This window comes from Coturnix japonica, chromosome 12 (genome assembly GCF_001577835.2).
Source record: "Coturnix japonica isolate 7356 chromosome 12, Coturnix japonica 2.1, whole genome shotgun sequence".
In the NCBI taxonomy this organism is placed as follows: domain Eukaryota; kingdom Metazoa; phylum Chordata; class Aves; order Galliformes; family Phasianidae; genus Coturnix; species Coturnix japonica.
This window is the reverse complement of record NC_029527.1, coordinates 10014265-10037017: the sequence shown is the minus strand read 5'-3', so window position 1 is coordinate 10037017 and position 22753 is coordinate 10014265. Positions and strand designations below refer to the sequence as shown.

Here is a 22753-nt window from a genome sequence, read left to right as displayed (position 1 = left end):
GTTGTTATTGTTGAAGTTAGAAATGGAATGCCAGTGATAAAAGTTAAAAGGACAGTTCTCCAATACATTCTCCTCTTCCCAGTCTCCTATGGTATTACATAGTAAGTGCTAAAAGTAGCACTTGAACTGTTTTGAGCAATTCCAGAGAGAAGGCTCAGTAGGAGCCCTACTGAGTTTACCAAGCCTCGGCAAGCTCAGTATTTTATTTCTCTAATGGAAGTTTTTTTAACCAGCTTTTGTTCATTACCAGTTGTGCATGGAAATCAGAGAGCTTTGCAATGAGATCATAATTCATCCTTTGTGTATAAATGTTACACATACAAACTGTGTGGAAAGAGTATGATTAATAATGCAAAAGGAAGCAGTCAGGAGAAGAGGATGGTAGCATTAAGGCTGGCATTGCAACCTAAATTCAGCTTCTCCTATGCATATGCATTATGAGAATGTCTTTACCTGTATGAACACTTAGTTCTTTTCCAGAAGACTTCTTCCTTACTCAGTGTATGTGATGGACAGTACTGTTAATGAGTGTCTATTAACGATGTTGTTTTATCCTCGCTGTTAGATGTGTGGCCTTGAGCATTATTTACAGCACATCATTCAGACCCTGCTCAGACATCAGAATTATTAATTTCCTCATACGCTTTTCTATGCTGCTCATCACTACAGTATCCAAGAGCTTCACAGGTTTTAATTTAAATTTATCTCCACAAAGCCCCAGTGAGGGAAGTGGTATTATCTCTGTTTTACAGGTGGGGAACTGACAGAGATTAAGGTCAGAAAAATTCACCAAATTTGGATGCACGTTTTAAGACTTAACTTTGGATTTATGGTGCACTTCAAATTGTATAGTGCTTACTGTGTTCAGCTCCAGGTATATTTTCCTCATGTCTGGAAATCTACCCCAGTGTCCCCAGTGTAAACTGAAAATTGACATGGTGTTATTGATTGTTAATAGGAAATATGTATTTCATATCTTGTGTACCATCACAGAATATCTCTGAGCCTTTTCTGAAACTTCAGAGTCACCTGCAAAGCAGGAGAGGCAGTGGTTCCTGGGGAAAGCACTGCTAATGTAGTTTTTTGTTATTAGACTGTTTCTTAATGCTTGCACATGAGATGGGGTTACACAAACCATCTGAGTTCTCATACTTTTTGGTTGGTTTTTGCACTGTAGTAAGAATAATTGTGAATATTGAAATCTTTTATCCAGATAATAAAATGAATAAAGATTGAGAAACCACATTACTTAAAATTTACCTGCTTTTTTTCCCCCTATTGTATGAATTTGGGTGGTCCTTCCAAATTTACTTATATTTATTTTCATAGTATATTTGGATTTCTTTCCTCTATAAAGGGGATTTTACATCCCAAAAGATTCAAGAGTGGATCTTGCAAAATGATATTCCTTTCTTTAGTTGGCAGTTTTCGTATGTGTTGCTCCCTCATTTTAGGTAGAAAATATGTTTACATGGTTCGGTGTTTTTGCCTGTATTTTCTGTGTTGGCAGTTTACTTTACAACAGCTCTTGTTTTAGGCTTGCTGGCTTCTAAAAAAGTAGCAGAGATCATTGAAGATAAGGTTGCAGTTCTTTATAGTCTCTCAATACCAGTAGTATGGATTTGACCCAAGGCTAAGTATTAGTGATCTGGGAGCTAACTTCAGAGGATTTGAATTTGATTAGATTGACTAAGAAAAAAAAAAGATTTTCCTTTATCCTTTTCTGGCAATTTGTGCTCTTTAAAGGCTTCCTGCTTTGTTTTCCCATTCATAATATGAGTGTATCTATTTACTTTCCCAAAGTTCTTTGAAATCTTTGGCTGATTATAGAAGTGAAATGTTTCTTGTTCATCAGAGCAGTGGCTATGTATGTTGCAATTGCCAGACTAATTAGAAAAGCTGTTTCTTTAAATGCCTTTTTGAAATTATCCTGCATGTCACTTGTTATTAGACTGCATTCACCCTGCTGTGTCAAGTGCATAGATTTTGTGAAACAGAATGGCTACTATGTGTAAAAAGTTGGGATGTTTTGTCCTGCCTGGGAAATGCATTTGTGTAAGCCAGTCAGTTTCTTGCAAGAGAAAATGAACTTTTCAGTGGGTTCAGTCAGAATCACATGCTTAAATCTGTAACCACTTCTTGCTATTGGGAAAAAAATGAGAGTTAGTGAGATCTTGGCTTTACTGAATAGAATCACCTACTGGGTAGCTTGTGTAGTGTAGTACATATGGATCATGGAAATGATCTTTTAAATAATAAAAGCAATGCAAATTAAATCCATTATTTAAGAGGTGTGGTGGTAGTCCAAATCCTTCATTACAAATAACCAATTTATGCCCACTTTCTGTAAAATATTTGATCTTGGTACTTGAGCAGTCAGGGCTGTACTGAAAAGCTGTGGAAATGAGCTGGCGGTCTGTTTTATGAGTTATCTGTCCAGAAGAAACCAGTGCGGTCTGAGAAATTCACAAATATATCAGAGCTTCAGCTTTGACAAATGTCAGCCAAATTCTTGAACCTACCAAGGGACTTCTGGCACAGCTCTCTGCCAGTTTGCAGAGCTTCAGCCTAGACATTCATCCTGCAGATTGTAGATTAAGATTTAATCACGTCTATAGATTTCTAATTACTCATGAATATCTTATTAGAAAGCCTTGCTGGCAAGGAACTCCAAAGCACTTTCAGTAGATTATACAGAAATTTGTTCCCGAATTAGTTGCAGAACAGTCATCTGGCACCCAGTTCATCTTTAAAATGTTATCGAGTTCACTGACAAATGAGAACATAATACTGTCTCAGATATTCCAGTTCATTGTGTGACCATAAATGTTTTGTGTTGGTTTTTTCTTTAATCTTGAGAAGTTAAGAGTAACATTAAAACATTTTAGTTCATGTCTGTAGTGATCTGGAGTTGGAAAGGAAGGCAGAAATGCAGCAAAAGCATACACAGTTATTTGCTTGGTTTATAGCTTCATTATGTGACTCATGCAATTCTGTACAGAGAAAGTAGGCCCAAGAATAATCACTGACTATGCCTAAAAGGAAACAAATTCAGGAACCTTAGAGTACTTAGAGGCAGATTAAATCACATGCTTTTCAGGATATTTGGCAACTATAAATAAAAAGCAAGCCAAACAATGGTGTGCATACACAGTAACGGTTCTAATCAGTAAATGCCATGACATAATTAAGACATAAGGCCATTAATATCATATACCTGGAAAAATCATGTGATCTTAAAAATTTTCTTATGCTCAAAGGAGCATTTTAAGCATTTCTCAGCCTTTACCAAAAACGCAGACCAGCATATTGAAAATGCACCTCTAAGCTCTTGACTTTCCTCTCTGATTTTGACTTACCTATATTAATGGTGCACAGTGTTACAGAGAAGGAAATACCTTCCAACATTAATAGTTTTGAAATTTAATTTTAAGAATACTGACAAGGCTACCCTTGAATTCTCTTGCTTGTGAAAATTAACCCAGAAGAAAATGCTGTGTCCTGATTATTCATCCTGATTCTCAGACTCAGCTTCTTCTGAAGCTAGAAACATCGATGATACATTTTAGTGGATAATTTATGAAGATTTCACCATCCACTGTGGGGAAAAAAACAAACTATGAACCTCCTAATAATTTCAGGTGCACATACTGAAATAGACAATATTTTGGGAAATGCATATGACAGCAATTGCTGTTTCAGTGGGTAGCGTAATTTTCATCATCTTGCTCTAGATAAGGCTTATTGATGCATGAAAGGGTTGCACAGCTCCTGTTCTATTTCTGCATTCTCCGTTACTCCAGTTAGAGCCTAAGTTTCACAGTTGCTGTGACCATACTGTGGCCTGCAATTGCTTGTGGATAGGTAACTTGTAGTTACTGTGTATACAAAAAGCATGAGTTGTGGAAAATCAGAGAAAACATGGTCAGAGAGGGAAAGCAAAGCCTTGGGAAGTGTACTGCCTCTTTCTCAGACTAATTCCTTTACCCACAACCACCCTTCTTCACAGCAGTGCACTAAAATGTGCAGTCTGTATTTTTGAAAGATTTGCAAGCTGTTTTCTGTGTTTACAGCAATTTCCTCTATTCTCTTTCTACTGCTGTTTGCATGCAGTGTACAGTCCTACTGGTTTAAATGATGCAGAAATAGTAAAGAAGCCATGCACATTTGCATTTTGCCAGTGAATGTTGTATAAGCCTTCAAATAAGAATTCAACAGTTCATCTTTTAATTGTGTAGTGTATAATTAGGTATGTGTGTATACCATGGTAATAGTTATAGAACTAGACTGTACATTTAGAACAGTCTGTTTTTCTGTGGCACATCCTTGCTCCTATTCATTGAGGTGGGAGTGCCTTTATCCTCCCAGCTGTTACACACAGCGTTTGGCAGCAGGCAGCATGCACCTCTGGCCTGGCTACTCATCACCTGCAGAAGCCTGAATTAACCACAGCACTGCTGTCACTCACCTGACCAAGATGCTGTAAGGGCCATGGAGGAGAACGTATTTTAGTGAGGGGAACAAAAAGAGTTATGGCAAAGAGAGAGCCATAAATCCTTGGAAACAAGAGTTTATAAATTCCAGTATCCATGGAATAACACGGTTTAAATGGCTTTATTTTGGAGTGCATATGCATATATAAGATAATAAAGTGAATGGTAACGGGGTGTCTTAAAGATTCCAACATCTAGCATTAAACACAGATGCATCACACATAAATGTAAAGAGCCCATTATCTAGTCTTAGCAATATATAAATATAAATCTGGCAATACATTTTCATTAAACAACTCTTCATCTGTATTCCTGAGGAACCATTAAATGAAGTACAGTGTCTGCCTTCCCCTCTACATGTTTGTATTGGGTTTATTAATTCAGTAAGATAAAGAGCTTGTGGAGACCCTTGGACATTGCAGAAATGGCTCTGTTTGTGATGCTGTTAGTGTTACTGGGACTGTGCTGAGCTCAGGGCTGGGTGATGCTTGGTCAGTAAGCCTTGTGTGGATGTATTCTTGAGTCTCCTGGTGTAATCCAAAAGCTACAGACAGGCAGTTGGAGATAAATTGGAGGAAGGGGCAGTTCTTACAGAGGTTGTGGTCACACCTCAAAAATATTTGCTCTAGCAGTATTAGAGCTTGCAAGTGCAAGACTATGAGGCCAACAGCATGAGAGCAGAATAAAGAAACACAGCCCCAGAAGGACATGGAAACAGTGATGCTGCAGTTTGGGTGAAAGGGAACAGAGCTGTGAGTGGAAGGCATGCTATGGGATTGCAAATGGATGGTCCTAAGCATCATATATATTGCTTTGGTGGTATGCAACAGTCCACAGTCTATTTTCATCTTACATGTAGATAATTTAGCTTGATTGACCATGCTGAGAAAATGGCGATGTATTTAAATAGCAATAATTTTGATGTTTTCTTTGCTGCTAGATTAAGCAGGTGAAGCTACGTGTAAGTGGATTCAAGTCCATCATAATCTGTGTATGACGGGAGGAATCAGTACTTGTCAAAACCAGGACTGGCTGCATGCATCATATTTAATGGGCTTTCTGTTTGGTAGCTTCTGTGGGTGGTGAAAATGGAAAATAATCATTCAAGCTTCTTCTATCAGTGCTATGTGTAGAGTCTTAAGTACCAACCACACTGAGAGAAACTGGGCTATGGCTATCACACCTTTGCTAATTTTACAATAATTCTTGATTTTCAGGACAGAAATAGCAGCAGGATGCTGTATTTTGGCTCAAAATACATAGTTAAATCTTCTACAAGGGTAGGAGTAGAGGATGCTGAGAGATATAGCCACTCCAGGGACGAAGTGATAATATAAAAACAGACTCAGAATAATGTGCTTTCATTTAGTTACTATTTTAAAGTACTTTTTGATCAAAGCGGCAAACTCTGAATGCTCAAAACAAGAAAATTCATTGCTGGTGCTAAGTAATACTCTGGGTTGTGTGGAATTCTTCCTCACAAAGAGGCAGCAAGGGGAGGGAATGACTTTACAAAACAACAGGTAAGAATTAGAAGACAAGAGATTGTCTGTAATTCACTCAATATAATGCAGAATTCAGGTGTCTTAATTCAGTCAGCCCATTCCACATGAACCTTAGGAAAATGCCAGATGTGCCTTCAATGATGTAATTGTGGAAGAAAAAGGGCGGGTTTGAAAATGCTGTAGATAAATCTGAAGTTAGACATAAGTATTATTTATTGAAGAATCACTTTTTTTCCTTAACTAGTGTGTGTGATGCAAGTTACCTTGTCTTGTAGATACTTGTATAAGGCTTTTTAAATATTTTGCCATTTTGCTGTATTTTTACAGTGAAACTGAGTAGCAGAATAAGACATGTCAAAATTAATGAGGAGGTGATATTAATACTGTAAAATGGCAAACTTTAAAATATACTCAGGTTGTTTCTGAAATATTCATTTACATTAGAACAGCGATAATGGCATTATAATTGGCTTTTTTCAAAATATGCACTTTAAGTTAGCAGCCCATTTTGCATTGTTGTGTGTTCTGTCCTTACAACCAAATTAGTCGTTCCTTAGGAGAGTGTTTATGTGATTGCTCAGTGAAAGCATCAAGCCTGGTTCCCTGCAGGTAGTGATCGCAATACCTATCTAAGGGCAAGTAATTGTACAGTAAAATCAAAGGGCACTGTGGAATACCACCACTGCCTCCACTGAGCATTAATCTGGTCTGTAAAGGCAGGAAGACAGCCTGAAGAATTAGCAGCATCACCCCTTATGGGCAATAGACTTGTTTGATAACATATTGGTCTTTACTACGGAGCTGCTGTATGAAAAGTATACACCTGTCCTTGTGTATTTTACTCCATCAGTTCTGCAGCCACCGTGATTTCTAGCTCAGGCTGGATGGGAGATGGAGCAACCTGATCTAAGGGAAGATGTCACTACCTATGGCAAAGGGGATTGGAAATGGATGATCCTTATAAGTCCTTTCTATGGTTATAAAAGCACAGAACAAAATTCTCAACCCCTGAAATCAAACATACTTGGAGAATTGAAGTGTATGTTTAGATCTCAAAATTACAATAAATGCATGAGTGGCATTTGAATATATGTCAGTGAATTTTAGCATTTTGTTTAATTTTAGCACTCTTACTTTTCTGGGTGTAAAGTTTAGTGCCAGTATAAATTTGTGGTTTGTTTTGTTTTTAGTGGAGATTATACAGATCTCAGATCCGCTGAGGCTGTAAAATTAGTCTACTAGCTACGTTAGCCTTTAGTACTGTATTCCCACCTACAACTGCAAGAACTCAGCTTGAAGGAAATTTAATTAAGAAAATGAGGCAGATGAAATAGGCAGTGTAATGTATATGTGCAATATGAGGAAGAGTAAATACACTTTTCATCTGAATAGTCAGAACAGAAACTATGTTAAACTGGGCTGAAATTTTCTTTTATCAGAAATGAATTTATTTCATTTTCTAACATTACTACCTAATTGTCCTCCTTATTACTGGGATTAGAAAGACTACTGCCATTAAAGAAGAAACATCTTTTACCAATTATATTTAGATTTTGGTTCCACCGGGCAATGACCTCCTCATTATGTGAAGAATTGAATTCCTTGGAGGAGCAGACTTAGTGAGGTGATTGCAATCAGCTGGGAAATCCTGTGCACACACTATTTGCATCTCATGACCTGCATGCCTACACCTGTACTGCATCAATTTCTGCTTGTTTGCAGGTCATTCAGGCAATGAGCAGGTGGGATTCAGATGACTGAGAAGCTACTCTGCTGGAAGCATTTTCCTGCTTCACTGCACTCTGGAATACTCTATCCTTTCTGCAGTGTGCTGAAAGTTTTTCCATTTCACCCATTACTGATTTCCATAATGCTATTTCGAGTATCTGTATTGATATCAATTAGAGATGATCACACTTTACAGAAAAAAATACAAAGGCTAAAAATTCCCATAATCTTCTGATTTGAGAAAAATTGCTCAGAGTTCTGCAGTATCCGTGTAGTGTAACCAGCACAAGTTTGAAACACTTGCTGAATTTGTTTAGTCTGTATCTAGGGAAAGACAGATACATTATTATATAGTAATATAAAGGAAGCAAATATTTCATTGCCTTCCTTAGATATATATGTATATATAAGTCAATGATGCATGTGGCAGGTGTATGACAAATACATGGTATAGTTGATCTAAATTCTATAGTCAAATCCTGTGTATGGATCCTTTCAACGTTTGGTGAAAAAGCATTTCTTTATTATTATTGAAAAAATTCATTAGGAAATGAGCAGTGGTGACCCAAACTCTTTGCCTAATGGTGCTGCATATGTTTACTTTGGCACATGTCTTGGATGTTGAGCCAACATGCAGAATGTTGGCTCAACTTGATAAAATCTTCTTGAGCCATGTCTCTTTATATATAAATTTCTATATAGATATTTTAACCAGAATGAGAAGCCCTCCACAGTGAGGTTGCTGATTGTATGGGAAATTCGTAATCACAGCCTGAACCTCTGATTAATCAGCTGAGGCAAGTTTCAGGTCAGCTGTGGGAGCACAGGTGAGAGCTGAGCTCCTGGAAGGTGTGGAGCTTGACTCCACCTCCTCTAGACCTCATTTAAGGGCTGACCACCACTAATGCAGCATCTTTTGGAGATTGCTCCCTGGTGGAGATTGCCTCAGTATTTCCCAGTCCATTCCATCCATATTGGTGAGTTTTTCCTCATAAATAACCTTTTGAATATCTGTTACCATCTTTGTTACCATCTTTGAATCATTTCATCTTACACTGATGGGCTGCTTTAAGAGAAAAGAGCAAGATTGATTGCAGACTCTAATAACTGCCTTTTTCAGGCATCAGTACAAGATAGCAGGTGTTTTCTTTGGTAAGGGATTCTTCTGGCATGTAAAGAGACTTGATTGTGTGTCTTGTCAAGTTCTGAGTTTAATATCCAGTGAACAACACATCTTCTCAGACACTTTATCTTCTCTTAATTTATGGGAAAGAATATATTTTTAGAATGCTTCCAGGTCTTTGGAAACAGGGATGGCTACATTTCATACTTGCCCTTGATCTCCTAGAATGTTGTGATTTTTAAAATAAAAAAAAACATGCTGCTTCCTTGGAGAATACATATTGCTTGAACGTGCAGCCATCTGATCATGTTTTGTGTTTTGTAGGTGGTTTTATTTTGTGATGCAATGACTGACTAGAGCATCTCTCTAACTTATATTTAATTAAGTTCTTTTATGGAATCATTTGATTGAAATGATGAATGAATGAAAAAAAAAGTTGAAAAAGCCAGAACTTCCATCCAAAGGACAAGTGTATTTTACTTTCCAAATTCACTTTCACAGCGTGTGCGCTTACAGTTTACTTATGTACTTGTACCCGCTCCTTTAGCTGGAGCAGACACAAGGAGTGGGACACTAAATAAGAATAAATCTTTTAGATTAAGAACCGTGAAAATGGAATCCATACCGAGGAGCTAAAATGTGTCCAACGCTTTGGGTCTAGTAAGCACAATAGACTTGCAAGAAAAGAACAGCAGCAAAGAAACCCATTTGACTCTTAATAGTGTCTTTCTCAACTGAAGAAATATATAAAACTGAATTTTCTGGTTAGTCATTTGGTTCAAGCAAGGTAATGTTATTGCAATGCTTTTGATGTGTCTGAAGTATCGTGTCACGTAAAATTCTACATTTCTTCATATTTTAACCTGCAGCGTCTTGGATATTTCTGATTGAATTAAATACTTTAAATACTCCAGGGCTTAAGGACCTAAAATAGATGCCGTGGAGGTTGCAACTTAGCTATTTAAGGATTTCCATTCTCACTGAAAGGAGAGAAAGTTTTAGTGAATGAAAATGGAAATCTTTGGCTTTCTGTGTAAAAGAAAATGTTGCACCCAGCTATTGATCTTCACATTTCACTTGTTCAAACTGGAAAGCTTGAACAGAATGGGTCTAATATGTTTTCCTTAGATATTCCTTCAATTCAGACATTTAGTGGAAACATTGATTTAGAAGATGTAGTTTCTGTATTTTCTAAGTTCTTGTGTGCATTGGCTCATGTTGTGACAAAGGGCGTAAGAAATATCATTTGTTCTTTTCCAAACACCTCTGATTCAAAACGTGTAGTACTGAATAAATGGGGATGTGAAGAAAAAGCTACATCCTGTTCAGAATTTTGTAGCTCAGCCGAGATGATGAGAAAAGGGTTTATGGAATCCATATAAAATTTTCATTTTGGAAGGAAGTCATACCACCCTTTTAGATTTCAGAAGGATGGTTAAGAATTTCTCTAGACCCAGCACCTCGTTAATGATGGTACAGATGGCCCTTTCTTTCAGAATGAACTCAGACAATCTGGCTGTCTAATTCTTGTTGTCTAGGAAAGTAAAGTTTGTGCTTCAGTCATCCCAACTGTTGTCTCTTTCAGACCCAAAGGATAACGTCTATCATGCTGCGGTTTGGCCAGCACCTCATCAAGCCATCTGTGGTCTTCCTGAAAACTGAGCTCTCTTATGCTCTCGTGAACCGCAAGCCGGTGGTCCCAGGCCGTATCCTTTTAACCAGTGCCTTGACCATGGGTACCTGCACTCCTGGGAGAAGCAGGGAAGCTTGGTATGCTCTTCAGGCCAGGTAAGGTGTTGCGCGGATTTATTCAGAAGCCAGGCAGTGGAACCAAACACGCTTGGTTGGTGATGCAGAACTGCCGAAAACTGTTGCTTAGCAACTGTGACCTTAGAGGTGAATTTCTATTGACCTTTTCACCACAGAAGATGTATAAACAGCTAGGTGCTACTAAAAGCATTTTAAAGTGTACCTGAGGGGCTACTGCTTAAGTTCCATATTATGCTAAATAACATGTCCTTCTTCCCTTTCAGTAACATCATGTATTTTTAGCGGTAGTAACTTCGTCATGGAGAATGTTCAAGTTCATATAGCTAAGTGTATGCAATTCATTGAATGGCATCAGAATCCTGTATGAAGGCTATTATTGTGGTGGGGGGGTGGGGAGGAGGGGACACAGATTGCTTTATTTATTTGAGTTGGAGTGGATTACATAAACCATCTGTGCAGTAAACATGTGCTTTCTGAGGAAAAAATGAAGCCCTGTGTTGTAAGTAGAACTCTGTTTAGAAACGTTATGGGAAGATCTCTATGCATGAATGGTAAATGCCTTTATATATTTTATTTTGTAGTGTTGCATATTATTTCACAGTCAGAACTGAGTAACTTGCACTCATTTCAGTGGCTAGAATTGAGCTTTTCTGAAACACTCACAACTGATCAGTCCGTTTCCGTAGAGTTTTATGATAACATTTTCATGGGAACTCAATGAGAAAGTTGCTGAGTGCATGTTGAAAACAAGTCTGGAGTTCAGTTAAAGCCTTCTTTTTCTTCTGTGTTTTATCTTTTGTAATTTACCATGTGATTTACTGATTTTGGTGTATATATATATATTATAGTCTATAAGTGTATTGTATTTCCTCCTGAGGTGTTGCACCTCCTATCATTCCTGTCTATTACAATTCTTCAGCACTGAAGTTTTGTGCAACCTGTTTTGAACGTTTCTGTTCATTCCCAATGGCAGATCGTTTGCCTATAAATGTGTGACAAAGATGCACAGATTTCCTAGGAATTTTAAACGTGTTGCTGCCTCACTAATATGTTATAATAAATAAATTAAATGAGCTGCTCCTCTCAATTAAAAGTTTATGAAGTGTCTGAAGTAAATGGAAATGATTTACAGTTTCTACATAATTTTAGGGGAAATATTTTCAAAGCTGTTGAAAGAGTGTTTTGCATTGGTCACTGTGAGCCTGTAAATGCCTTCAGGTAGGTTTATGCATTTTCCAGGCCAGAGAGTGAACAAAATGTTTTGTGGCTGGAAGAGGAAGCTTATAAAGGAATAGTTAATGATTTTTGTTAGTTAGTTAAGTGAACGACTACATTTGTTGTTAAACAAAGAAAAGTGATTTCAGCTGGAAGAGACTTTTTAAAAAAGTTTTGTGTGCATCTAAAAATGTCAATTTAAGGAGCTTGTAAAACTTAATTATTACAAGCTTCTTTCCTTCTTAAATAATTAAAGATTATAAACTCTAGTTGCGTAGTTATTGCTGACAGTTTGGCAGATACATTTATTTGCTCAGATTTAGCATTGTTATCCCATAATGAGTATTGCAGCATATTTTAGAGTGTCACATTGTTTTAATAGCTTGTGCATTGTAATATATAATACAGTCTTTGTTTCTCCGTTGAATAAATGTTCAGGTAATAAAGTCCCAACACTTTCTTCCTCATTACAGGAAAAAAGAAAATAATAGGAAAGATTTTGATGCAAGGGCTGGAATACAGTATGTAAAATAGAGGAATTTGCAGTTGTAAGGTTTTAAAATGCCTGTGTAATGCAGCATTTGTCTTAAGACCTGGCAGTAACAAGTGTATATTCTTTGTTTTATTGCAATAATTTTATCTGCCTTATCTTTGGCATACTTGTGACTTTCCTTTCTTTCTGTCTTTTACGTATATATTTTCTTCCAGTAGAAAATAAAATATTAATGCACGTGCATTAGAGAGACAAAGGAAATCAGTTTGAAGCTAGCTCACTCCAGGTGGTGACTTTAATTAACTTGTAAGGTTGAAATTCCTTCTTGAAACAGAACGTAGTATTGGAGTGGTGTATTTGCTGTAATAGCTTTAAATACAGTTGTTGTACGCTGAGAAATTTCAGAAAAACGGTCTTGTGGAGATCTAAGTTTTGTGATTTGATCAATGCTGAAGCATACTAGCTCAGTTAACACATTAAACAGCTTGTTTTGTTTCTTTCTAACTGTCAATCCTGTGAATTCGTCTTGACATTTGAAAATCAAACTGCGCTAATAGTAACCAGGAGTAGAAGTAGCAAGAATATAGCATTCTTGGTAAGGAAAGAGAAGTCCTGTTCCTAGAAAGAGTTATCTGAGTCTTATCTGACTCAGGATTAGGCTTCTTTCTTATGGCTGCACAGTAGTTCATGGGTGCACAAACCCTCAAGGGACGATGTCCTGATCATTGCAGATTGTTGAATGGTTACTTTAATATTGAGTAGCGGGGTCTGACGTTAAACTGCAATCTCTGCTGTCCAAGCTAAAGGATGTTTGTGCAATTGACGCTTGTGGCAAACTCTTTCAACTCTTGTGGCACAACCTGACAGGAAAAGCTGCGCATAACTCAGCATGCAGGGTTAGTGTCTATTTCTCTTTGGAAATCCAGTCCCACTGCTGTCACCCAATGGACACTTAAGGATTAAGAGGTGCTTGTTCTCAGTCTCTGTGAAGACATCAAATCAGTCAAGTCTCACAACAGCATGAGGAATACATGCCTGTTTGGTTTACCTCTATATTTCTATATTTCTAAGTGGAAGATGGCTCTTCCCTTCTCTTTTCTGTCTTACTTCAGAGCAGCAAAGCACATTGTCCTGGTGGCCGTCTTGCTAAATGAGCTTTTGTTTTAGGGTGTTTTTCCCTATTCTGTACAGAAGTGCTATGATGCTGTTTTAGCATCTCCTGTGGATTCTTATGGAGCCAGGAGACTAGATGGGAATACTACGTGCAGAACACATCTCAGCAGTTTGGCACTTGCCTCTTGTATATATCCCAGCAAGCTTTACAGATACCATTTTCAATGGAAATGTGCTATGAAGGTGGATTGTGAAAAGCCATCTGTGGCTGTCTTGAACAACTTTTAGATGTATTAGGAAGATAGCTTTCAGTAGCTGGAATAGTGCAGGGGGATGTGTCTGTTGTCAGCAGATTCCATCCTTCCTTCACTCAGAATGCACAAGCCAAGAAGTGGATCAGGTCATGCAGCTGGTAGAAACTATTTCTCCCTGCCTTCTTAGTTTATTTCATTCATAGCACTGCTGCTTCTGTGGTTCAGAGCACAACCTTAGTGTCTTCTTTAACAAAATCCATCTGTTCTCTGACATCAACTTTGTGTGGCTACAAATACTTTGTGAATGCCTTACTATTTTATAGATCCTTTCCTAGCCATACACCATGGTTTTACATGTTTTTGCTTACATCTTCAGTAAAAGTGAACTGTGTTTTTTATCACTTTCTCACTGCGTTGTGCAGGGTACTGGCTTCCATTTTGTGTTAAACATGAAAAATGATTTTGAGCATTAGCAGAATCCACTTTGGGGCTAAGACTTCTATTGTAAATAAAATTATTCATTTGTTCTGTCCCACATTTTTTTTTTTCTTTTCGGTAGACAAGATATTGATCTTTGGATTTCTGTTCAGGATGCCGTAAGGAGAACTAGCAGTGCAGGAACACAGCAACATTTGTAAATTGATTGAATGCAAAATGTAATGACAGAGACAAACATCAGATCTATGGCAATACTATATTATACAAAGCATTTTTCAACAGTTTATTGAATTGGCTGTTAAAAAAAAACACACAACACTTTCCATCTGGGAGCAATGAGATAGGGATTATCAGGCCCAAGCGATTTTATAGTAATTCATAGTGGACATGCACGTGTGTGCATGTAATAAATTGAACACTTTACAATTATTTTTCATCTGGAATTGATTGTGAATAAGGCTTTGCATTTGAAAAAAAAATAAATAAGAATGACCCTGTTTAACTGTAATCTACTAAGTGGATCTGGACTATTTAGTATTGCATCTTTCCATAGGGATATGCTGTCTTCTTCCAGAAAGTATCATGATCATAGGGATTACAAGAATTACAGCTCATATAAAAATCTACCATACAAGGTTGGTGGTCTTTTTTTGTTGCTGTGGCAGCGTGCTGTGCTGTGAATTACTGTGGCTTGTTCCTTTGTTAATGACTAGAGAAAACATTAGTTGAACCAGATGCTCCTTCAAAGATCTGATAACGCCCAAAGCTGCGGTGTAATTGTTCTGGGTCTTTTTCATGGGTGGGATGGGATCTAGGGTCATCCAGTGTAAGAATAGCATCTGGTTTGCTATACAATTGATATGTCTGTAAGCTGCTCTGTAATATATTATCAGAAGTGCTGTATTACTTGAGATTGACATATTCTGCACTAAGACAACGTAATTGATGCTTTTATTAATATATCTGCAGTTATAAAAAAGAGAAACTATTTATCAGCCCTGTGTGATAATATGTATTAAAAGAAATCTTTGGTTACAGTTCTGATCTTTTTTTTCCTACACACTGTCTCTAGACAGACAGGTTCTCTCACAACTTTGGTTGAAAACCATGGTGTTTAGGTTGAAAATCAGTATTTTGCATGTATACAAAGTTTTAATTCTCCTGAAGCTACAGAGCTGCTAACTGTGATTTAGTGGCTTGTACATTACACATATATCACATCTGTATTTATGGTGTATAATTATGATTTTTATGTTTTTTTTAGCCCAAAGAACTTTTAATATTTGCTATAAAACTAAGCTTTAGCAAATAAAAAACTAGTTATTGCAGAATATAAATATTTGCATTTGCATATTGCAATAATGTACCCTGCACCATTACAACTACACATTAAACATATCCAGCCCTGTGGGAAAGTACTCTTTTAGTGCTGGTTACAGAAACTACATATGCGTTACTGTTATTAGCTCACATTAGTGCAATGCTAAAGAGCAGTTCTGAATCAGTTCCACGGTGTGTCAGTTCACTTTCAAGCTAAGAGCTAAAAATAATTTCTTGTTCTGTGAAGGCTTTGCTGTGAAGTCTAAGTGGGTCCATAGAGAGATAGTGTGGATTCAGAATCTTGGAATGGCTTGGGTTGGAAGAGATCTCAAAGATAATCTCATTCCAATCTCCCTGAGGTGGGCAGGGCTGCCAAACCAATAAAGCACACTGAGAAAGATGCTGTTACTTGTTGTAATGAACTGTCATCTTAGTTTCAGCTGGGACTGAAATTCTTTTTTTCAGAGGATCTGGTATGATGCTAAGTTGTGGTCCTGTGAGAAAAACAATGTTGATGACACACTGATGTTCATAGTTGCTGCTAAGCTGTGTTATACAGAGCCAAGGCCATCTGAAGCAAGGGCCCAAGGAGCTGGGAGGGAACAGAGTTAGGACAGCTGACTTAAACAGGCCAAAGTGATATTCCATGCCAGGTGACATCAAGCATAAGGAGTTCTGAAGGAGGCAGGAGTTCATCTCACTGTTCAACTGTTTGGGGGCTAGCTGAGCTTCATTTAGGAAGTGGTTAGCAGTTGCTTGTGCATCACTTGCTATATGCATTTATATATATTTACATATATATTTGCCATAATTATTATCCTTTCCTCTATTTGAGTAAGTGGTTTTATTTCAACGCAGAAGTTCTACTTTGTCTCAATTCTCCCCCCCATTGCGTTGGGAAAGGAGAAGTGAGTGAACAACCGTGTGGTGCTCAGCTACCCGCTGTCTTAAACTGCAAAGTAGAAAACTTGAATTCCTTGAATTTCTTAATTTTTCTAAGTGCTCTGGAAGAAGACATTAGTTAGAAGAGGGATGCAGTAGCTTTGCTGGCATAGAATATACTCTGTGAGTGAGAAGAATAAGTTACAAGTAATGAATCTTGTGTGGAAATATGGGAGAAATAGAGAGTAAGTTTCTTTAGCAGGAATGGAAAAGAGATTCAGAATTACTTTCTGTACTGTCAGTATTTGATAATTTCTTTTTGAGAAAATATCTCAGCTTTGGTTCTGTTCTTAGATCCCAAGCAAAACTGTTCAGTGACTCTTCCTTATTTGAGCCATCTTGATTCCTTATCAAATGAGAATAAGTCCTATGCTTACTGTTTTTTTAGCTGAATTGAGCAGTGTTGAACAAAGGGCAGGTGGGACCGTACCCCTGGCAATACCAAGCCAGTAGGTCAGCTTGGCTGTATTCACAGCCTACCTTCTGGGAGAAAATACTCTGCTCAAACAGCTCAAAGAATGACTGCTCAGCTCTGTGTATGCAAGCCTCTTGAATTTAGTGGTGATAGAGAGACTAGTTAATTATGTCAGGGCTGGAGTCATTTTGTTTGCAGACTACAAACAAAGGGATAGTGTTTGACTCACATTAGGAAATGCTGTTTCAGAAGATAATAGATTCAGGATTCTGTGTGCAAAAGCTCATCTGATGGTCTGTCTGCCTGTCTCTCTCTCTACGTTAGTGTTTGTTTATTTTCTGACTGTATCATTTGGTCAAATAAGAATACTTCCTCTCCCTTCAAATTTTGCCTCACTTGAAAAGTGCTCACTGTTGAGGGAGACATACTTCATGATAAGGATTTTCCTATTCTGTTTGAGTGGTTATGTTTGCATTAATGTGGTGGTGTTACTGAAATGCTCTGTGGCACAATTTCAGAAGGAAAAAAAACCAAACAAACAAAAAAACAGAAGCGATGTAATCAAACATTTTTTTACTGATTTGCAAGTAAGAGTAATTTACTAACCAGATTGCTCGTTTACATGTATTTATCAGGATGAAGATAAGAATTTCTTGAGACATAGCAAAAAAATGTACCTTAAGGCCACATGTGGGAGAGACAGTAGCTCCCAGGTTAGATTCTGGTTCTTGATATACAGTCCATCTTAACAAATGTTGTAGGGGGTTGCACAGTCTCTTAGTAGTGATGTGTTCAACTGGCTGTAAAGCCTTGCTCATAGAGAGTAATCAGATCTCAGGAAGATAGGCTTAGGAAAAAAATAAGCTGTGTGTTGTAATGGGTCAGGTTCTAGGCTACGTTGCTAACATGGTGAAATACAGTTTGGTTTATTCCCTCATTCATCTGTGAATTGTCACTGTTGTTTAAGCCTTATTAAATTACTTGATCCCAAGTCCAACATGTTATGCTTGCACTTGCTATGAGTATTTCAGTGGCATGCAGTGTACCATTTAAAGTTGTGTTACTAATATATGTCCTCTAAAAGTGGCACTGTTTGTCCTTCCATACTCCAGGGACTTGCAGAAGAATTTTTGAAGCTAGTCCATGAGTGCTCAGTGCTGTGGTACCTATTATGCACACTTACACCATGCCCATAAAGCAATGCACAGTGTGGAAAGACTGTTCTTGTCATCGTGAAAAAAATGTGGTACTTGAGCATTTTAAATAAGTTGGCTGCTGATAGCTGTGGAAGGTCACATTTCATAGCAGCTCCCTATTGTCTTCCCTATGTTGTGATTTTTATGTTTTACATTATAATTTTTAAGATCCAGTTTTATATGAAGGCAGTGTATTTTTGAAGGTTAAAAGTATCGGACTCACTTTCTTCTTTAAAAAGATTTCGCTGTTAGCTTAGTTGCAGCCTCCCGTTTTCTCTTGTTTACTATTGTTAACAACTAGCAGAGCATCTTAGCATTTCCATATCAGCTTACATCTTTAGATATGCTGTGAAATTCCTGTTATCGTGGTGGCTGAGATATCTGGCAAAAAAAGAAATCAATTTGTATTTTAGTACAGCAAGAGACCAGGAATCATGGAATCACCAGTTTGGAGTGAGAAAAGTCTCCTCCTAAGGAACTGTAAGAAGTTTAAAAGACAGGGCAGCAAAGCTATAAGGATGAAAGTAAAACTTAGAGGTAGCAAAGTTTTGTCTGAAAAATAGCAGGAAAACTGAGGTTGGACTCAGAGATAAAATGAATATTTCCTTTAAGTTTTAACCCATATTTGGCATTCTTGTTACTGAAAAAAATGTGAAGTTCTGTTCATAGATAATTAATACTTTTAGTCCAGCAGCTATTTTCTAGTCTAGTAGAGAGCAAATTAATAATTGGAGTGGTTATTGAGCAAACCTGTAATTTTATGCTTTTTATCGCATCAGTAAACCCAAACGAATTCAACAGCCATAAACAGTCAATGGATAGCAAACACAAAAGACGAGTGTGCTGCCACTGTATTTGTACCACTGCCTAAACTTAAGTCCACTTAAACTTGGGTTTCTTCAGTTCTTTAACAACCCTAAGTCTGCTGCTTACTTCCCTGCATCAACTTGCAGATATCCGTGTACTTTACATTTGGGCACCTAAGAAAGGAATGAAAAGGTTTTATTTTTGTTATCACATAACTGGATTTAAAATCAGCTTTTAAAATTTAAAAAAAAAAAGAAAAAAGTTTCTGGCTAATGAAGGAGATGACAGTTACAACACTTTTCCTTTTAGGTTTGTCCACATCTTGAACATTAGTCTTCAACACAGCCATCAGAATGTAATATGCAGCACACACAGGGTTAACAGCCTGGGTAAGGTACTGCATGGCTTGCTCTTAGGGTGGGATATAATTAAAAGTGATGATTGGAATACATGGTTATTCATAATAGATGTCACACAATTACCATAAGTAATGCAATACATGCAAAATCTCCATTTATAATGAAAATAGATTTGCTGGAAGTCAATTGAAAATTTCATTTATTCCTTATTATTTCTAGCATATTGGAATATTTTGTGCTATTTGGTGTGATACAGCACTCAATGTTTTCCTCAAGTATTTATTTCTGAGAGGTATCTGACATGAATTTCCTGTTGCAACAGCCAAAACAGCATCCTAGAGACACAGTGTTTAAACTGTCATATCTTCTCTTCTCTGAACCTGGAGGTTTTGCTGCAAAATATTCCTTTATGGAACATAATTATAAAATAAAGTAGATATTTCATTAGTAATCATCTTTTATTTATATTTAGGGATAGCCAGCAGAGAGGGAGGGAGAAAAAGGCATGCCATGTACAGGGAAAAGTGATCAGGGGTGTTGTATAAACAGGCAGAAGTGAAGCAGTAGTTCTCTGTGGTGTGTGATTCCATTACTTTCTCTGGGGCAAGAAGTAACAACAAATATTGCCATAGCCTTATCTCTCCCAGCTACACGGTGTAGATGTTAATCTTTGGAGGGTAAATCCAACATTTACTGTATCCTGATTTCCTCAGAGACTACTTACCAGTTGGCAAAAGGAATGTTTTAAACACAATTGCTTTTCTCTGCAGCAGTACTAAATAACTGAGTGCAAAATAACTGAGTTCTGAAATGCGAGACCTCAAAGGCTTCACCCCTTCTGGTATCTATTGCATTTGATGTTGGACCAAGTCCTTTTCTCCCTCTCTTCTGCCTTGCCACCCCTACAGCACAGTGAACTCCTGCCCAGAAGCATGCTTTCCCTGTTGCCCATTCAGTAAGGCAGCACAGATGGGTCTCTCCTGTGTTACTCGGTGCCCAGAGCCTCTCAGTTTGTTACTTGGTTTGTTTAGGAAATGCTTTCTTCTGTTGGTTTGAACTGGCAGGTGAGAATATCAAAACAGTGATTCTAAATGGCCTTATAATTGCTTCGCAGAGCTTCAGCTTCAGGGTCGAGATCCTTCTCTGAGCCAAGATAATTGGGTAAGTTATGTTTTAATAAGTTGTCTTGTACAAAGTTAGATATGAACATAAAACACAATGGAGGCTTTGCTGTAACATGAGACTACAGCAGAAAATGAAGTACCTGATTTATGGATACAGACGTATCTTACTCTATCACTCACACTATATCTAAGTTTCCAAGGTTTTATGAGTAATGAACAGTCTTCTAATTTGTTTATTATTTGTTTTGTATTTTACTGTTCCTTATAACCCACTGAATTCTGTTTCTGATAAAAATAATTACTGTAGCACTCTCACAGTGAGGACACTTGAGCAGATGTTCATGTCCTACAACAAAAGATAGAAAATTCCCCTATTGATAGTCTTCAGTTTAACATCTGCATTCAGAGCAGGGACCTCTACAGAAACTACCTAAGACCAGTTAATTTTTCATCAGTACCCATTTTTGTTTCTCTCTCTCTCTTTTTAATGATACACTTTGATATGGTTATGGTTACCAGGGTGTCTTTAAATTTCAAGGTTTTACTTCAGAATTTGTTATCTTTACCTATTAATTAGTGTAAATGCATTGAGATGGCATCGCTATTTGCATAGTGACATTGAAAATTGTGTGTAACAAGTAAGAATTTAGGTGAATTTGGAAATACTGCTATTTTATGCAGTCTTTTCTGATGGACTCAATGTAGATGAATATGAGCTTTTGATTTGATGTGTATGTAAAAATGTAACTATGAATGCTGTTCTACAAATGTGTCATTGTGTGGCTCTGCATTTCTTTATCTCTCCCAGAGAAAATATGCTGTGTTAAAAGGAAGAATGTCATTACATGTGACATGTTACGTATGTATATTATGCCAGTATACAAATTAATGTTGCCAGAATTCATCCACACCAGTTTAATCACTACAAGCACACATTTCAGCATCACTATTTTAGAATGGGTTATGTTAGTGATGATTCAAGCCATTCAGAGCCTTATTCACCAAATGTGTAGGTCACTTTGCTACATCCAAACTCCAAGGATAAAGTTATCGAACAGAAACTGCTAAGGATACAGTTCTTTTGCAGCATGCTTGTTATATTTCCTTTGTTTTAGAGAGGAAGTAAGGAGAGTGGGGAATAAGAGCAGGATTTAAGATCTTGATGTCACATCTTGAAGAACCTTTAAGAACTCAAAATCTAGCAAGACTTGTGATCATGTTGCACAAACACAAGAAAAGTAGCCAGAGTGCATGATTTTGCTGTAGAGAATTAGAGAATCACTTGATCACACCTGCCTATATGGAAACATCAATATGGTAAAACTGAATTGCTTTGAACTGCACTTGAAATTTGCTGGTGTTTTGGGGTGTCCGTTTTGCCCTTTGGTAATGATTTAACATTACCAAATGTCCCTACCTGATAAATGCTTCAGAGACTGTCGTCAGTATTGAAAATGGTCTAATGCTTTCTTGTTAGAGCCAAGAGCCTTGTGTTTCAATGTACTATTAAAGTTTGTTAGCAGAATGTCTACCTATCATATTTACAAAATGAAATTATGTGTTTCTCCTCTCTGCACCCCAATTAATTTTATTCCAGATAGCACGAATAACAGACAAAATGAAGGCAAACATTCTAATAGACTATTTTGCAGAGCTCCTTTGTTGGGGGGTGGGTAAATTAATGTGAGAGCAAGCAAAACTTTATAATCGCTTTGAAATAGGATCAATATATTTGTCAAATGAGTCTCCTTTAAAATTTTAGTGAGAGACATCAGATTTGGCTGCTCTTGCTGAGCTGCTTAAGAAGTAAAGTATTTGAAGAAGATTTGTTGGATTTTTTTTTTTTTTTTTTTTTTTTTCCCCTTCCTCTGTCATTTGCAATGCATATAAAGCATGGATTTACCACAATTAGGTAGCAGGAAGGCTTAAAATCAAAACAAAAAAACTCACACCTAATTAGTACCTAGTCATGTGGATTGATGCTAATAGCATCTCTGCTCAATCAATGTTTTCCTCCTATGACCCTATCGTTATTAAGAAAATAATGTATACTTTCTTGTCTGTCAAAAACAAAACCAAACCCACAAAAATCTGAACATGAAATGATTCTATTTTTATCTTAATTTGAATGCAGCAGCATTAATGGAATGCTGCTGACTGAGCAGAATGTTGTGCTGAAGTTACTTTCAAATAAAAAAAAAAACAACAGAGAAAGTGTCCTCTCCAGTTCCTCAACAAAGTAGGAAATGTACTTAATATTGATTATAATTTTTTAAAATAAATACATATATATGCATGTCTATAAGTTCAGTGCTATTGAATCATCTTTTGCATTTGTGGAGAAACATGTTTATTATGTGAAAATAAGATACTGGCTGAAAGAATCTGATGCAATCAGATATTTGCAGAAAGCAAAACCTCAGAAACAGCGCACTGTAGCATTCAGTTTCAATTAAAC

The 22753-nt window shown here is 37.1% G+C and overlaps 1 protein-coding gene across 4 annotated transcripts in view; it reads left to right on the top strand.

The window, feature by feature from the left end:
- Positions 1–22753, top strand: part of FHIT (fragile histidine triad diadenosine triphosphatase) — a 504434-nt gene that overhangs the window by 122451 nt on the left and 359230 nt on the right. For 3 of the 4 annotated variants that reach the window (XM_015875326.2, XM_032447238.1, XM_015875327.2), the window contains one exon: positions 10435–10555. In XM_015875326.2, the coding sequence (XP_015730812.1) occupies positions 10456–10555 (100 nt within the window). In that variant the 5' untranslated portion in view covers positions 10435–10455. Of the gene's footprint in view, positions 1–10434; positions 10638–19121; positions 19202–20285; positions 20333–22753 lie in introns of all 4 variants that reach the window. The other variant, XM_032447239.1, reaches the window with a different exon arrangement.